The 14,897-nt window shown below is 33.7% G+C and overlaps 1 protein-coding gene across 1 annotated transcript in view; it reads right to left on the bottom strand.

Moving 5' to 3' along the window:
- LOC118889001 (dystrophin) overlaps window positions 1–14,897 on the bottom strand; it is a 1,535,792-nt gene that overhangs the window by 1,063,591 nt on the left and 457,304 nt on the right. Inside the window, exons 31-33 of the mRNA XM_036840547.1 lie at window positions 13,965–14,144; window positions 13,528–13,656; window positions 11,700–11,870 (exon numbers count right to left, since the gene is read on the bottom strand). Coding sequence (XP_036696442.1) covers window positions 11,700–11,870; window positions 13,528–13,656; window positions 13,965–14,144 — 480 coding nt within the window. The remainder of the gene's footprint in view (window positions 1–11,699; window positions 11,871–13,527; window positions 13,657–13,964; window positions 14,145–14,897) is intronic.

Below are 14,897 nucleotides of genomic sequence, written 5' to 3' on the forward strand. Positions count from 1 at the left end.
CTGTGACCTCACTTTTGAATTCCAATCTAGACTCTCAGTAGCCACCTGATTTCTCACTTGAAGTTCAACATGTCTAGAAATGAGCTTATTATCTTCCCCCAAACTGCTTGCAACATCAACTTTCCCAGTTCTGTAAACACAAGACCATTTTTTTTCTGAGTCATCCATGCTTAAAACATGAGTCATGCTATTTTCCAGCACTTCACTCTAATGTCTAATAAATACCAAATACTTGCCAATTCATTCACCATGATTCACTTGCTTTCTTTTCCCAGAGATACCATCTCTCCTAGTCCTCACACAAGAGCTAAGGCAATAACCTCCTTACAGGGCTATAATCCTTCCCACCTCACCAGTTCTATCCTGTGCACTGTAATCAGGTCAGTATATTCCAAAACCATGGCTTTCATTATGTTATTTCTCTGCTCAAGAAGTACAAGTCAAATAAAGTCCAAACTCCAGCATGATAGTCAAGGCTTCCCCTAATCTTGTCCCAAGGACCTTTCTAGCCTTATTTAAGTGGTCCTAATACAATCTTTCTTACAGGTCTATTGGTAAACTCTTGGTATCTCTCCCTCAAGGCTTAGAATGTTTTTAACCTTCTGGTGAAGAGCCTAAAACTCCTGCATGAGAATGCCTAGATTGGATCTGGGCTCCACCATTTACCAGCTGAGGGATCTTGGGCAAGTTATTTCTACTCTTTGAGCCTCAGTTTCTTTATGTGTAACATGAGGATAAGAAGAATATCTACCTCATAGAGCTTTTATGAGGATCAAGTATGTTAGAATGTTGTTTGGTATATAATAAATGCTCAATAAATAGTGGTCTTATTGTTTCCCCTCAAATTTGTGCCCATCCATTGGCTCGGGTCAAGACCTTCCTCTTTTGAAAACATATGGTTTATGAAGGATAAAATAAATGCATGTTGACATGGCATTTTTATTTTAACAACTTATTTGACAAAATCATGAAATTCTAATGGTGAACATGGAGAAAATGACACTCCAGTTTGGTAAAGTTGTATCATTCTTTAACAACAAAACTTAATTAATCTGCATCAATGTAGAGAGTGGTCTCAAGGAGGATGCCAAAGAGCTTTGCACTTGTTCTGCCCTGTGCAGTATTCTCATCAGGAATTATTTGGAGACCAAAAAGTATGCAAAAACACACACATTGAAAGGGATAAGTTTCACGAACATCTCATGAAAATGAGTAATTTGTCTGTCTTGTTCAACCTAGAGTCATTCCTGGTACATAGTAGGCACTCATAAATGAACATTTCCTGAAAAACTAAGTGAATACATGACTAATCGTAGAATAGCAGAATAAACATTTCAAGGAAATCTTGAATGATCTGGAATTTTAAATAACACAATTTCCACTGTATAAAATTGAAGAGACTGAAAAATAAATAAATAAATAAAATTGAAGAGACTGAAGTAATCAGCACTTCATGTGTGGATACATATTAATTGCTGGCCAAATGTTAGCAAGAACACGATACCACTAGGTACAAAAATAATATAAGCAGATACGAATAGATTTTAGGAAACACTAGTACAAAGTGATGAATTATTCAAGCAAGATAATGCAAACTTAGATTTCATTAGTAGTATGTGTAGGGTCCAGATTTCCTGATCAAAGACTACTATGCATTTGTTAAAAATAAGACCATTATGCAGATTAGGGATTTTAATTATTCTGTGTGGTTCCAAAGTGAATAACTAGGGTCAATGGGTAGAAATTACTTGGAGTCTGAATTTTAGTTTAATATAGGAACAACTAATTAGTGTTGCAAATGTTTTTTTTTTTTCTTTTTAAAGCACTAAATTTTAAAGTAGTGAGTTTCTCATTGCTGAAAGTACATAAGCACAGGTAGGATGATGATGTATTAGCGTATATGTTAGAAATAAGACACTTTTTGCATGAATACTTCCCTAAAATTTTATCAATTTACACTAAATTCTCTCCTCTGAATTCAAAGGGCTTTGTTTACTGTAGCTATGCAGCTATATAGAAATATTATGCAAGTCATATATGTAATTTTCAATGTTCTAGTTGCCATACTAAAAAGAAAAAATAATCAGATGGATTTAGTTATATTTTATTTTTCAAATATGTCCAAAATATTATTATATAAACCTATAATCAATATGAAATTATTAATAAGATATTTTACTTTCATTTTTTCATACGAAGATTTCAAAACCCACGGTGTTTTACACTTACGGCACATCTTAATTTGGAGTAGCCACACTGTAAATATTCAATAGCCATATGTAGTCTATGACTACCTTATTGGACAGTACAGATCAATAGCAACTATTATGATGACGACATTGAAAAGAACCAATAGTTCATTATTAGTATGAAATATGTCAAAGGAGTAATGTCTTACTAATAGGAGTCAAAATGCTGATGCTTTATTTAGGAAATTTTAGTGGATTTAGATAATTCTTATAATGTCCATCTCATTCACTTGCACCCAGATGTTTTCATAGAGGAATTTTCAGAAAGCCCTCTGGGGCTAGGAAAATTTATGGGAATGGGTCTGAGATGTTGTATTGGGAGTCTCTATTCCTCATTTATGTATAATCCTAGGTTGTGTTGCAGTATCTATTACATATTTGAATGTAATATTGTTTGACTTTCAAGGGTTTATATTTTGTCTCCCCGGTAGATTTTTAATCCCTGAAGTTGGGAATACATCTTATACTATTCTGTATTTTCCATAGCAAAAGGAACTCATGTTTTAAACATAAAACGTGTTTATTATATCAATTACTAATTTTAGAACATCCAATAAATCAAATTAACCAGTAACTAATTTTATAACCAAAATAACCATAACTATTCAACTCAGTTATTTAGGCTATTCTATTGGCAGGACCAGACCAGCCATTTGACATCCATGTGATTAATATTCTTCAAGGAGTTGGGAAATTTTAATTGCTTTTCCTTAAGAGTTCACTGGCTCACCATTAGGTCATGACTTTTCTGACCAATAAAAGTTTTACATGTCATTCTTTGGTCTTCGTTGTCATTGTAATTTGTAATGTTTATGAAATTTAGAAAAGAAATGAATAGTAAGCAAACATCCATAATTTAATAGCTCACTCTTGAATCATCCAAGTTTAAGCCATATAAAGTATATAATGCCTGCCTCTTTGATTCAGAATTATGACAAACTATTTGAAGAAACTGAAATCAATGGTGGATAAATCATCTTAACTTTTGCATACATTACTTCTATTGACTTTAAAGAAAATATATGACCAAAGAAGAACTAGAATCACAATTAAATCACACGCTAGACAGTGCACACAATATAGGTCTTAAAATACATAGAAAATGATCAAAAAAAGTTATAATATTGCAGGATAAAGTATAAACCAGGCATAGGTTTTATACAATTTAATTTTTACTTACCTTTTCATCTTAAGAGCTTTAGCATGACTGTGAAGTCATACAAAATACAAATAAAGTAAAACATAGGCAAGTTTAATAATCAGATAGATAAAGGGACACAAAAGAAAGAAGAGACAGAGAAACTGAGAAAGACAACACTTTGTTTTCCTTGATTTTTTAATGTGGTTTCAGACTGCTTAACAGCTAATAATTGTGCTTTGCTGCATGATTTAAGATTAATGAAATTTAAGGCTTTGTTAAAGTTTTAGCATTAAAGGTGACTTATATAACAAGCTAACAAACAACAACAGACTGAAAAAAGCAAAATCAATTACAAATTGATTCATTGTAAGTTGGAAGCATTCAAAATTACTCAGATACACTTTATCATTTTTAAAATGTAAGCTTTCTTTTGGTTAAATATTACTCTAATGGGCATAGATACACTAACATAATAATGACTGTGTTTACACAGACAGCAAAGTAAACATTTGTTAATATGGACTATGTAATCTCAGTAATCATGATAAATGGTCACTACATTCAAATCACACTAAAATCTAAATTGAATATTAATATTCCAAATGCTACAGACTGGTTTAAAATTGCTTCAAATCAGTCTCCTCTCTCCATTCTGCAGCTTTGAAAATTTATTAATCATTACAATATTGGTATAGAAAAAATTAAATAAGAATAATTCATGGAAACCAAAATGAATAAAGTTTCAAGGACCAGTAACATCCTATAATACAGAAAAGATATGATATGAAGAGTTATTTCAAATTAAAATATCTGGAGAGGAAAGAAAACTTACAAAGAGAAATAAGTGTATTGAAAAGACCTATCTAAAACAAAGATAATCAGATAAAGTACTTTATAGATTTATTCATTCACTTATTTTAAATTCAAAAGAGCAAGCTCCAAGGGACATAAGAAATAATTTTAAAGATAAAACAAATTGACTTGGATAAGTGACATTTCATTGGCTGCACTCTTTGATATTAGGTAAGGTATTGGCTTATCTTTGATGCTGTGAGGATAAAAATGTGAAAATGTGGTAACCTCCCAAATTTGTAAGGCTGATTAAGAGACATTACCCAGGACGTCTCTGTTGGTTTTGAAATGATGAGATTAATTTTATGGGCACACTTTTCAGAATTGGATACAAAATACACTGATTGGTTAAGATATGTTGGTGGTTCAATAATCATCCCACTTTCTACTTTTTATTGAGAATAACTCGGAATATTTTTCTGCCTCATGATTACGTGAGTTTAGCGGTAGCAACTGAAATAGAAGAAGAAAGGATTTAACTATAAAATATATGGGGGAGACAGATGAATTAAAACATTTAACATTTTGGACAACTTTCTATTTTTTTCTTATCTTTTTTCTTTCTTCCTATCTCCCTCTCTCATTTCTGGTTTTTGTTTAATTATAGTTATTTTTAATACAAAGAAGTACTGAAATCGTTATGTTTTAAGTGAAACTGGACATGCTTATATTAACACAGAATAGACCAACAATAAATATCTGATGATACAAATAGAGATATAACAAAGTATGCTGAGAGTCAGCATGTTGGAGTGGACAAAGCAATGGATTAGGATCTAATGTTTTCTAACCAGGCTACCTAACTGTGAGAACCTGGGCAACTCACTGGCTCTCTCACAGCCCGCTATAAATATCTGAAAGTTCCAGTCCAAGGAATGATTACTTTTACATCTGTTGACTGATCGGAGGAATCATTTTCCTTTTTAAAAGATCATGATCAGAAATCACCAAATAGCTTTAATCACTTTAAATGTCATGTTAATAAGACCCAGTTAGTTCTAGCAAATGACACTGCGCACCAAACTCAATTAACATCTACTTTGGAAACATTGTAAATAATTACAAAAGTAATGCGTTATCAAAGTTCCAACAGAACTAACCTGTTACAGGGATAGAAAATTATAAACGTGCAAAAATGTTGTTAATATAGAAATTCTGTTGCTAGGTTAACTTACTTATTTCAGTGAAATAAAATTAGCAGGTAGAGTAACACAAAGTTTGGGTATTAATCTGTTACTATTACTTGAGGATTTTAGCTGTGATTATTACATATGTAATACTCTACAAATCATGTGATGCCTATAGATCTTTACCTAAGTTTTCATCTATGACTTTTAAATAATTTCTTTGTAGAAAAGTTTACTAAAAATATATTTATATAATAAAAGTAACTATACCAGCTAACAGACCATGCTCTCTTCTGTCAGAGAAGGTGTTAAATTAGAAATAGACTATGAAAGGGGAAAAAGATCAATATATTTGTATTGATAAAGTTGATTATTGAAAATTAGGTTTCAATTAAAATTCTCAAATCCAATGAATCTTATTTCGACATCCTAGGTGACATTCATTAGATGGATTACTTATTTCCCAGTGATGCTTGGGAAAGTTACAATATCTGTCTATACTATCCTTAAATTATTTATATATTACTTTTCACATCTAAAGCCACTACTTAAGATAAAATTAGACCCAACCATGTATTTTCTCCTGATATATTGTACATAAATGAAAAACTCACTGGCTCTCTCATAGCCATATATATATATATATATATGTTATATATACATATATACACATATATATCTGTGTGTGTGTGTATATATATATATATATGGAAGTCTCTGATCCAAAGAATGATTACTTTTACACCTGCTAACACTGATTGGACTGATTGGAGATCAAAATCTTGACATTTTATAAATATTACAGTAATAAAATTATGAATATTTACATATATGATGGCAGACCGTTCAAATCCCATGTTGTAATTATACATACACACATATATATTGATATATACACACACACATATATATACACACACACACACGTACACATACTGCTACACGGATTTCGAAAGCAAATTTAAGGCCCATATAGAAATTAAGGAACATATTGTATATAATATCCAACGGCACATAAATCTTAATAAAGAATGAAGACACAGAAAACAAGTTCACCTTTCTTTTGGTTAGTACCAATTGCATGGGCAATAATGTAACATTTTAGTTCCATAGAAAGTGAAATATTTCTAAATCTCTAGAAGAGAACACAATCTAACTAAGCAAATTATGTGTATGTTTCATAATATTTTGTTATAAAGTAGTTGCCTACATTAATAGGATATAGCTAAGGTCTATTGACTCAACATGCTTTTAAAGCTAAGTGTTACAATGTGACGAATATATCTTGACGCAAATTTTATTCTGAGACTCATAGGCAGCCTTTTGGACTCAATTAGTATTGAATCCTGAGTCAGTTTTCAGTTCATCACCTTCCTGGCCCTCATATATAATAATTTAACTCTAGGCTAGTTCTCAATGTCTCTAGACCAGTGGTTCTCAGAGTATGGTCTCTAGATCATTGGCATCAATTATCACCCGGAAACCTGTTAGCCATGCAAATTATCAGGCCTACCCAAGGCCTACTGAGTCTTAGTCTTCAGGCAAGGGGTGGGGGAGGGGAGGGCAATTTGTGTTTTAACAGTTCCTCCAAATACACAAAGGTTAGAGAGTCACTGCTGTAGACTGTCACTTCCTCTCCATTCCCACAGATACCCCTTTATTTGAGCTACTCACTGTTTATCATCTAGACTATTGTGATAGCTTCCTAATTGGTTTCCCTACTTCCTGTCATTATTCAGTTGAATTCTCTTCACAACCACTGCAGGGCTAATCTTTCAGCAGTGCATGAAAAAAAAAAATCAAGAACTCCTCATTGAGTACTGAATTAAGCATAAATTATTAGTCTGGTTGTCATGATCTCTCCCCACACTATGTCTCATCATCCTTTTCAGTCTTATCCACACTAAGCTCCATGCTCTGTGCTCTATATTCCATAAGCAAACTGAATTTACCCTCCATCGAACACACTATACACTCCTGAGGTTTTGTCATAGGTTTATACTGAATTGTTACCTCCTCTAGGTTGCTGGAGTGGCTGCTAAATTGACTCAGCATACACTCATTGTCAGCCCAGTATCCATGAATATATCTTGCTCCACTATTAAACAATAAGCTCCTTGAATCCACATCTTACCTAGCAATTTAGGTACCACAGTACCAAACACTGTGACCTGAAAGTGCATGGTTGGTAAGAGCTCATTCATATTCCTCCCTTTCTCCAACCCTTCCTTCATTAATTTTTGAAGATTTGCCTCAAATATCATCTCTCCCAAATTGCTGACTCTCCTCTCCAACTTGGCTTTTCAGAAGATGGAGATGGGTAGAAGTGCCATAAGCAACAAGACTAAGTAGTCTGTTTACTTTTGCCTTCCTATTTCCTTTTCTATGCTTCTGTCTCCTGCCACTTTCTTTTGCTGATAGTATCCCCCCCGCAACCACCACCATGCTATGCCACCATGTTCAGATGCCCTAAATCAGAAAGAGTTGAGTTGTGGTGTCTTTCCCCAATGATTCCATCAACTTTACCCAGGGTTCTGAAATTATGGCTGATTCATTTTTATAACTCTGACCCTCCCCATCAAAACTGCCATTTTCTCAAATTGATTTCATACATATTAGGAGAGATTAAGCTTTCTCAAAGCCATAAGATTAACCTAAATGAAATGAGAAGAGATAGAATTTCATGTATTTTACGGGTCCTATTTGGGACAAGCAGAACTTTCCAGTTCTTAAATTGGTCCACTCAATAATCTATAAGGCTGGTCCTTGCAATGGAAATAGCAAAGACACATCTTCTTGGTCCCTGCCCATTCCAGCAGAGACCAGAAAGAGAAATCAGCTATTCCTCCATTTCTTTTCCCCATCAATTTCCATCTTAACCCTCAAAATTTGGCCATTAAGTCTAATATATATAATGATAAAAATAATTATTGACATTATTTTCACCATTTTATATAATTATAATAATTTACAGATTTTTTCAATGCATGCTTTTACATATCTTAGGTCATTTGATCCTCACCACAATCTTGAGGTTAAGATAAGACAGGCATAATCTTATTGCTTTTCTGGATGGAAATGAGATTCTGTGAGGTAAAGGGTCAAATCCAAGATCACACTCAAAGTATTGTGGCTTGAAGTTAAGAACTTTTTTCCTCTCGCCACACTGCTCCTCACTGATAGTTAAAATTACCACTGCTGAGAACTGCATCCGATGGACAAGTTCTCAGCCAATCTAAACCGAGGAACCCAATGTACATTGCTTTCTGGATTTTGGAATTTCTTGTCATGGACAGTCCTTGCAGGACACAAAGACTTCATATTCACCAAATAGTGAATCCAGACATTATCAGTGAGTTCTCAGGATAAATTTTTGCTCTACTCATTTGCCCTTTCTAGTTGACCTTTGAAAGGATCCTGAAATTAGTTCTTAAACTGAGTTCTATCCGTATTCACCCCCAATCTACTTTTGTTTATCACTGTAGATTTTCTCCCAAGTTTTTCTCCTAAGTGAAAACTACCCATAAACTCAACCTTAAGAATGTCATATTCCAAACCAATCTTACCTTCCATAAGCCTTACTCTAATAGGAACTTGACTTTGAGATCAAAGCCTATCCCTGAGAATTCCAGCACTGCCAAAATTACCCTACTCCGTAAGCAAACACACATACAAGTCATTAAATTCCTCATTGCATCAACAAAAGATTATTAGACAAATTTTAGAGTTATCAGGGACTAATACAACTAATTAGTCCTAATTTTAACTAATCCAACCCAGAAATTTTACACCATGTTCTATGCACATAACTTGTCCTCCTGAACCTCATCAGAGGAAGCAGAAAGATAAAAGGGCAGAAATTCCCCCATCCAATAAGTCTATTCTTATCCATTTTATACACTCGGTTCTAAATAATAACTCCTTTGCGGGGTGGGATAGTTTTCCTTTTAAAAGCTACTTATCTAGTTCAACTCCCATATCTTATAAACACTGAAAATGGAATTGCAGAGAGATCACATGTTCTGCCTAATACTGACAAAGTTCAGAATTCAATCTTCTATGTCTACTGTTCTTCCTACCACACTATGTGATTGCTGGGACCACCTCATCATTAACTGTACATCTCCATGAAGATGTACTAGTGTTAAGCATATTATATGACTGCAATAAGTACTTAAACTTGTGTTTGTAGACATATATTTTTAAGCAAGTATCTTTAACATCCTGTCATATTCCCATACTCACTAGCACAATGGACACTCAATACCATTAGTTAATGCAAGGAATAAACAAGCAAAATGTCAGGTATGCTTTAACTCCATATTTTCTGTTTCATCATGATGATAGAGCTTAATTATCTCTTCAAAGCCCCCAAATGGGGTCAACTATTGCATTCAGTCATCTCTATGAATTTAGAGAAAAAAGGAATGCTTTGAAAAGTAAAAATGTGACTGTCGTCAATTAATGTATAGTTGAAATATTGATTTAAAATCTTTTATGCTTTTCTTCAGTACGGGTAATAAAAGAAACACATCAAATGGCTCACCTGACGCATGATATCTGGAAGTATACTGACACATTCGTACAGAATATAGAATGACAATTCACAAACTTCTCTTGGCCATGCTATGTTTGTCAGTTTCTACGGTGCAGGATGACTTCTACTCATTTTTCAATACCTACAAGTCACAGTCTTGTGACATAATGTATCTCAATCTACCATTGAAAAAAATCAAGAAAAGAATACCCTGTTTACTCTTAAATATACTCTAGCTCAGTGATTTATTAAAAAGTATAATGGGAAGAATACAAAACTCAGTAATGAAGTATTAGCATTCAGCTTTCAGATGACTAAAATAACTTTTGGTTGTTTAGATATTACCCATTTAATGATACCTCCAGAAGTGAAAACAACTGTCTGCTTAAACAGCAGAGTAAATTCTTACAAAAAACAACTATGGACTAAAAATAAAACTTTAGAATCTGTCAGATGTTTTTCAGGTGAGAATCACTTACTTAATATATAAATGAGTAGAACTAATTAGTTAACTATTACAAACAAGAGCAACAAATTAAGGTAAGCTAATACCTTTTTGCTTTGGGAAGGCGAGTTTTGAAGAGTAACTATGTTTCACATGCAATGAAATATTTAAAATTCATATCACATTTCCATATATTTTAGGAATTCCTTTATATACGTACTATTATATATAACAGTGATACAAAGTAATGCCTTAGAAGATGTAAACCATGCTATTACTGGGTGTCCATATTTACCAAAATAATTTTTCAAATGTATTCTCCTATTTTTGCAGGAATCAAAACTTACCTGACATATCGCATTTTCTCACAAATATTTCAATAATGTTATTCTCATTTAAGATTATTTCTAGCAATTATCTGTATATGTAAACACATATATTTCTTTTACATACATTTTTGTATTTGAAAGCATATCATATATATTGAAAAATGTGTCAAACTACATTTTATAAATTTGGGAGGTAATTCCTTGCATTTTGATACTCCCCAAAGAGTTCGAATTCGATAATACTGTGTTTATATATTTTTGCAAGCTATCTATTAGATAAGATTTTTGCCTTCATTAAATGTTACACAAATATAAAGGGTTATCATGCAGAAGTTCCATATACCCTGGTTCTTCATTAAATAGAATAAGTATAAATAGACATATAAAATTACAAAAATTAGGATATATAAGCTTTGCAATTATTTGTCCTCATGGCTTGCATGTCATTATAATCTAATGGATTTTATCACAGTAAGTATCGGCAACTAGCAACAGCAAGTTAAAATACACACACATACACATATGTGCACAACCAGTAAAAATGTACAGAAACCCTAGATCATGCAGGAGATGTACAAGACCTCATTTTGGATATTTCTTCCATATCACACACAAGCAATATTATATTTGGCAAAATATGTCGGTAGTGCTTTCTTTAGATGTATGTCTTTTGTGCTTTTTTGTTGTTGCTGCTGTTGGCCTGCAGCATGCTATTTGTTACTGTGCTGCAGGTTACCCCTGAAAGTACATATGTAAACCAGTGCAGAATGCAGTTCTAGACGAGCTGTGCCATGGAAAACAAAATGACAGAGAGAGGGATACAGGGGGTAGGGAGGGAAAAAGGGAGAGAGATTGATCTCCCATGAGATTCAATGGTAAAATTTCCTCAAATACATTTTGGCCTTCATTTTCCTTTTGAAAACCTTGCTGTGAGGGTCGCCTGCCCCCTTCAGGGTACTGCGCAACCTTCGCAAGAGATCATTTATCACTAGTTTCCACCTTGGAGCAGATCTTCCTACCTTTCCAGTCTTAATTCTGTGAGAAATGGCTGCAAATCGATGGTTGAGCTCTGAGATTTTGGGCTCTATTACTTTCCTGCAGTGGTCGCCGCGGTTTGCCATCAAGTTTGCTGCTTGGTCACGGGTGGAGTCCACCTTTGGGCGTATGTCATTCATTTCAGCCTTTAAACGCTATATTCCGTGAGCAAGAGACAGGGCTTAAAGTTAGTAATTAAATGGAAGTTGAAAGAGAGCGAAAGAGTGAGAAAGCAAAAGAAAGAGCGAGGGAGAGGGGGAGAGAAAGAGAGAGAAAGAGGAAGAGCACATGGAGAGAAAATGGAGGGAGTAAAAAGCTAACTTCCATAAAATAGGAGTAGAGTGAGAATGTGTGTGACCTCAGGAAAATATGTCACTGTTCTTGCTTACGTTTGATCTATGTTTATTGAAAGTATTTCCTTAGTCTGAAGAAGGACAAGGGATGTTTTCCTTTTCTATGGAAAACAACTTTTCTATGTTGCTGGCAATAATCGTAGTATTTTATATTTAGTCTTATTTTATCTTTCCTGAATTTCAAAGCTGTGGAACAACCTGAATATGTGCTCAGGAAGGAAGGTAGCTGAAGAACAATTTTCTATTCCTTCCGAGTACTTACAAGTTCCCTTTTTCTTTATCATATCGATTGCCATGGAAAAAATGGATTTTCTAACAGATAGGAATTCTGTGTCACAGACAGAGGGATTGAGGAAAGCTCTGTCTGACTCAAGGGGTTGGAGAGGCTGTAAGTGAAATAACTCAGTTCCTATTTTTCCAAAGACCCTGAAGGAACATCCCTTACCTACACATCAAAGGAGAAGGAAGAGCAAAATAAGGTACAGACAATAGGGTAAATATGTCTGGGGGACAGCCTGAAATACATTTACAGTTTTTCATTAAAAAGGAATTGTAATCCTTAGAAAATATCAATTTCATAAAAAATAAACAAATGAATTGTATAGACAGAAACTACAATTTTAAAGCATTCTTTAAATAGTAACCCACTAGTCAAAATTATTGAAAATTTCAACAAAACAAAGTAAGGCATTGTTTAATTTATATGAGACTTCTTCACATGCAATTCTTCCTATTTAACTGAAAAAACTGTCATCAAATAGAGATATTATAGCATCAGTAAGTTACATTTGCACATTATACCCCTCATATCCTTTTACAGGAACCATTTTTTTTTTTAAAGTAAAGACTAAGTTGCCATTGAGAAAGACAGCTTAGGATGTCCTAATAATCGGTTTCAATACAAAAAAGAGAGAACACGAAGCCATGTTTAGTTTACATATAGTTAAGAATGAAAAATTCAGTTTTATATAAGCTCAGTATTGTTACTAATTACTAAGATTTAGACATCGCATAGGCAAAATGTCCATAGATTGGACTCCCGTTGTTTACTCAGATGGTCTGTGAACGATGCTGAGAAACTAATCTTTGTGTTAGGTACAAGAATATAGTATTACTATTAAAATGGGCATGAATTTGCAATATAACACCAAAATAAATCCGGGAATCCTTTTCTCATCAGATTTTAAGTTGCGTGTAATTAGCTGAGAGGTCGATATGGACAGATATCCAGATTACAGGGCTCTTCAAAGTCATGAACTCCCATTTGAATTAAAGAAGTAGGGAGGGAAGGAAAGAAGGCATTAAAGGAGAAAGGAAAGGAAGGAAGGAGGAGGGGAAGGAAGAGAGGAAGACTTTTTTCACTCTTATTAAGAAGTCCTTTGTATCTTTTACGACAAAGATGATTGATATAACTGTTGCACAGTGTGAAAATTACTTTTCATAATAGTTTATTTGCTACCTTAAGCACGTCTTCTTTTTGCTGTGGTTTCTTTTTCTCAGATTCATCCAAAAGTGTATCAGCCTGAATGATCCAGTTTGTGATGTGATCCACATTCTGGTCAAAGGTTTCCATGTGTTTCTGGTATTCCTTAATTTTAGAGGCATACCATGACATAGTATTAGTTAGACGATATTTTAAAATATTTGTCCTACTTTGTACAATTTTAAAAGACAAAAATGTAGTATCATTCAAATTACTTTTAGGTGCAATCTCCATATAGAATATAATACAAACATGCAAAAAATATATTACACTATAGAAATAGATATTGAGATAAGGGCCAACATTTATGTGGAATTGAAGAATTTGCTAACACAAATACTATTATTTAAAGCTTATATAATTTCTTTCTCGTGATGGAGAGGGGCTGAAAATCTTCCAGCCTCTTCTCTTACCAACAAAAGGTTTAACCACTCTTCTGCCCGGGAAGTGACAGCTATCCAGTTACTATTCAGAAGACTCAGTTTATCTTCCACCAGGGTCTCCTTCTTGCCCAAAACTGCTTTCAAGGCCTCTCCTAGCTCTGTAATGCTCTTTAGGTGAACCTTCTGTTTCTCGATCTCTTTCTGAGTAGCCTGTGAAAAGAACAGCATTTGAGCTTCGAGTACTGTCGTCTTAAGACTTAAAGCTTTTGAAATGGCTATGCGTCCAGTTACTATGGTAAGATTTTTCAAGGGTTTAAACTTTCAACCATGTCTTTAGGAATGATGAAAATCATACCATATACACTGTAGTTTCCTTACTGGGTATATATGAATATGTATGCATACATAAACATGACTGACTTATTTATTTATGATTGCACATATTTAATAATAAACATACATACTGTCCATCTAAACATATTCATATTTACTTAATTTGTATATGTATTGGCTAAAGGTAGATCTCAGAAAACCCATCCACAAATAAGCAACTGCTTTTATTTATTTATTTACCATATTTTTATTTTTATTTTATTTTATTTTTTTAACATCTTTATTGGAATATAATTGCTTTACAATGGTGTGCTAGTTTCTGCTCTATAACAAAGTGAATCAGCTATACATATACATATATCCCCATATCTCCTCCTTCTGCGTCTCCCTCCCACCCTCCCCATCCCACCACTCCAGGCAGTCACAAAGCACCGAGCTGATCTCCCTGTGCTATGTGGCTAAGCAACTGCTTTTAGAAAATTCAGCAATTATTGCACTCTTGTATTTCTACTGCAGGTACTTTCAAATTTTTGGTGCCACAAACCTGTTTGGCATCTGGTGAAACTTAAGTATCCTTTCTCATAATAATGTTTTTAAAAGGATAAAATTAAATGCAATGGATTTAAAATT

The sequence above is a fragment of the Balaenoptera musculus genome, chromosome X, assembly GCF_009873245.2.
Source record: "Balaenoptera musculus isolate JJ_BM4_2016_0621 chromosome X, mBalMus1.pri.v3, whole genome shotgun sequence".
Taxonomy (NCBI): domain Eukaryota; kingdom Metazoa; phylum Chordata; class Mammalia; order Artiodactyla; family Balaenopteridae; genus Balaenoptera; species Balaenoptera musculus.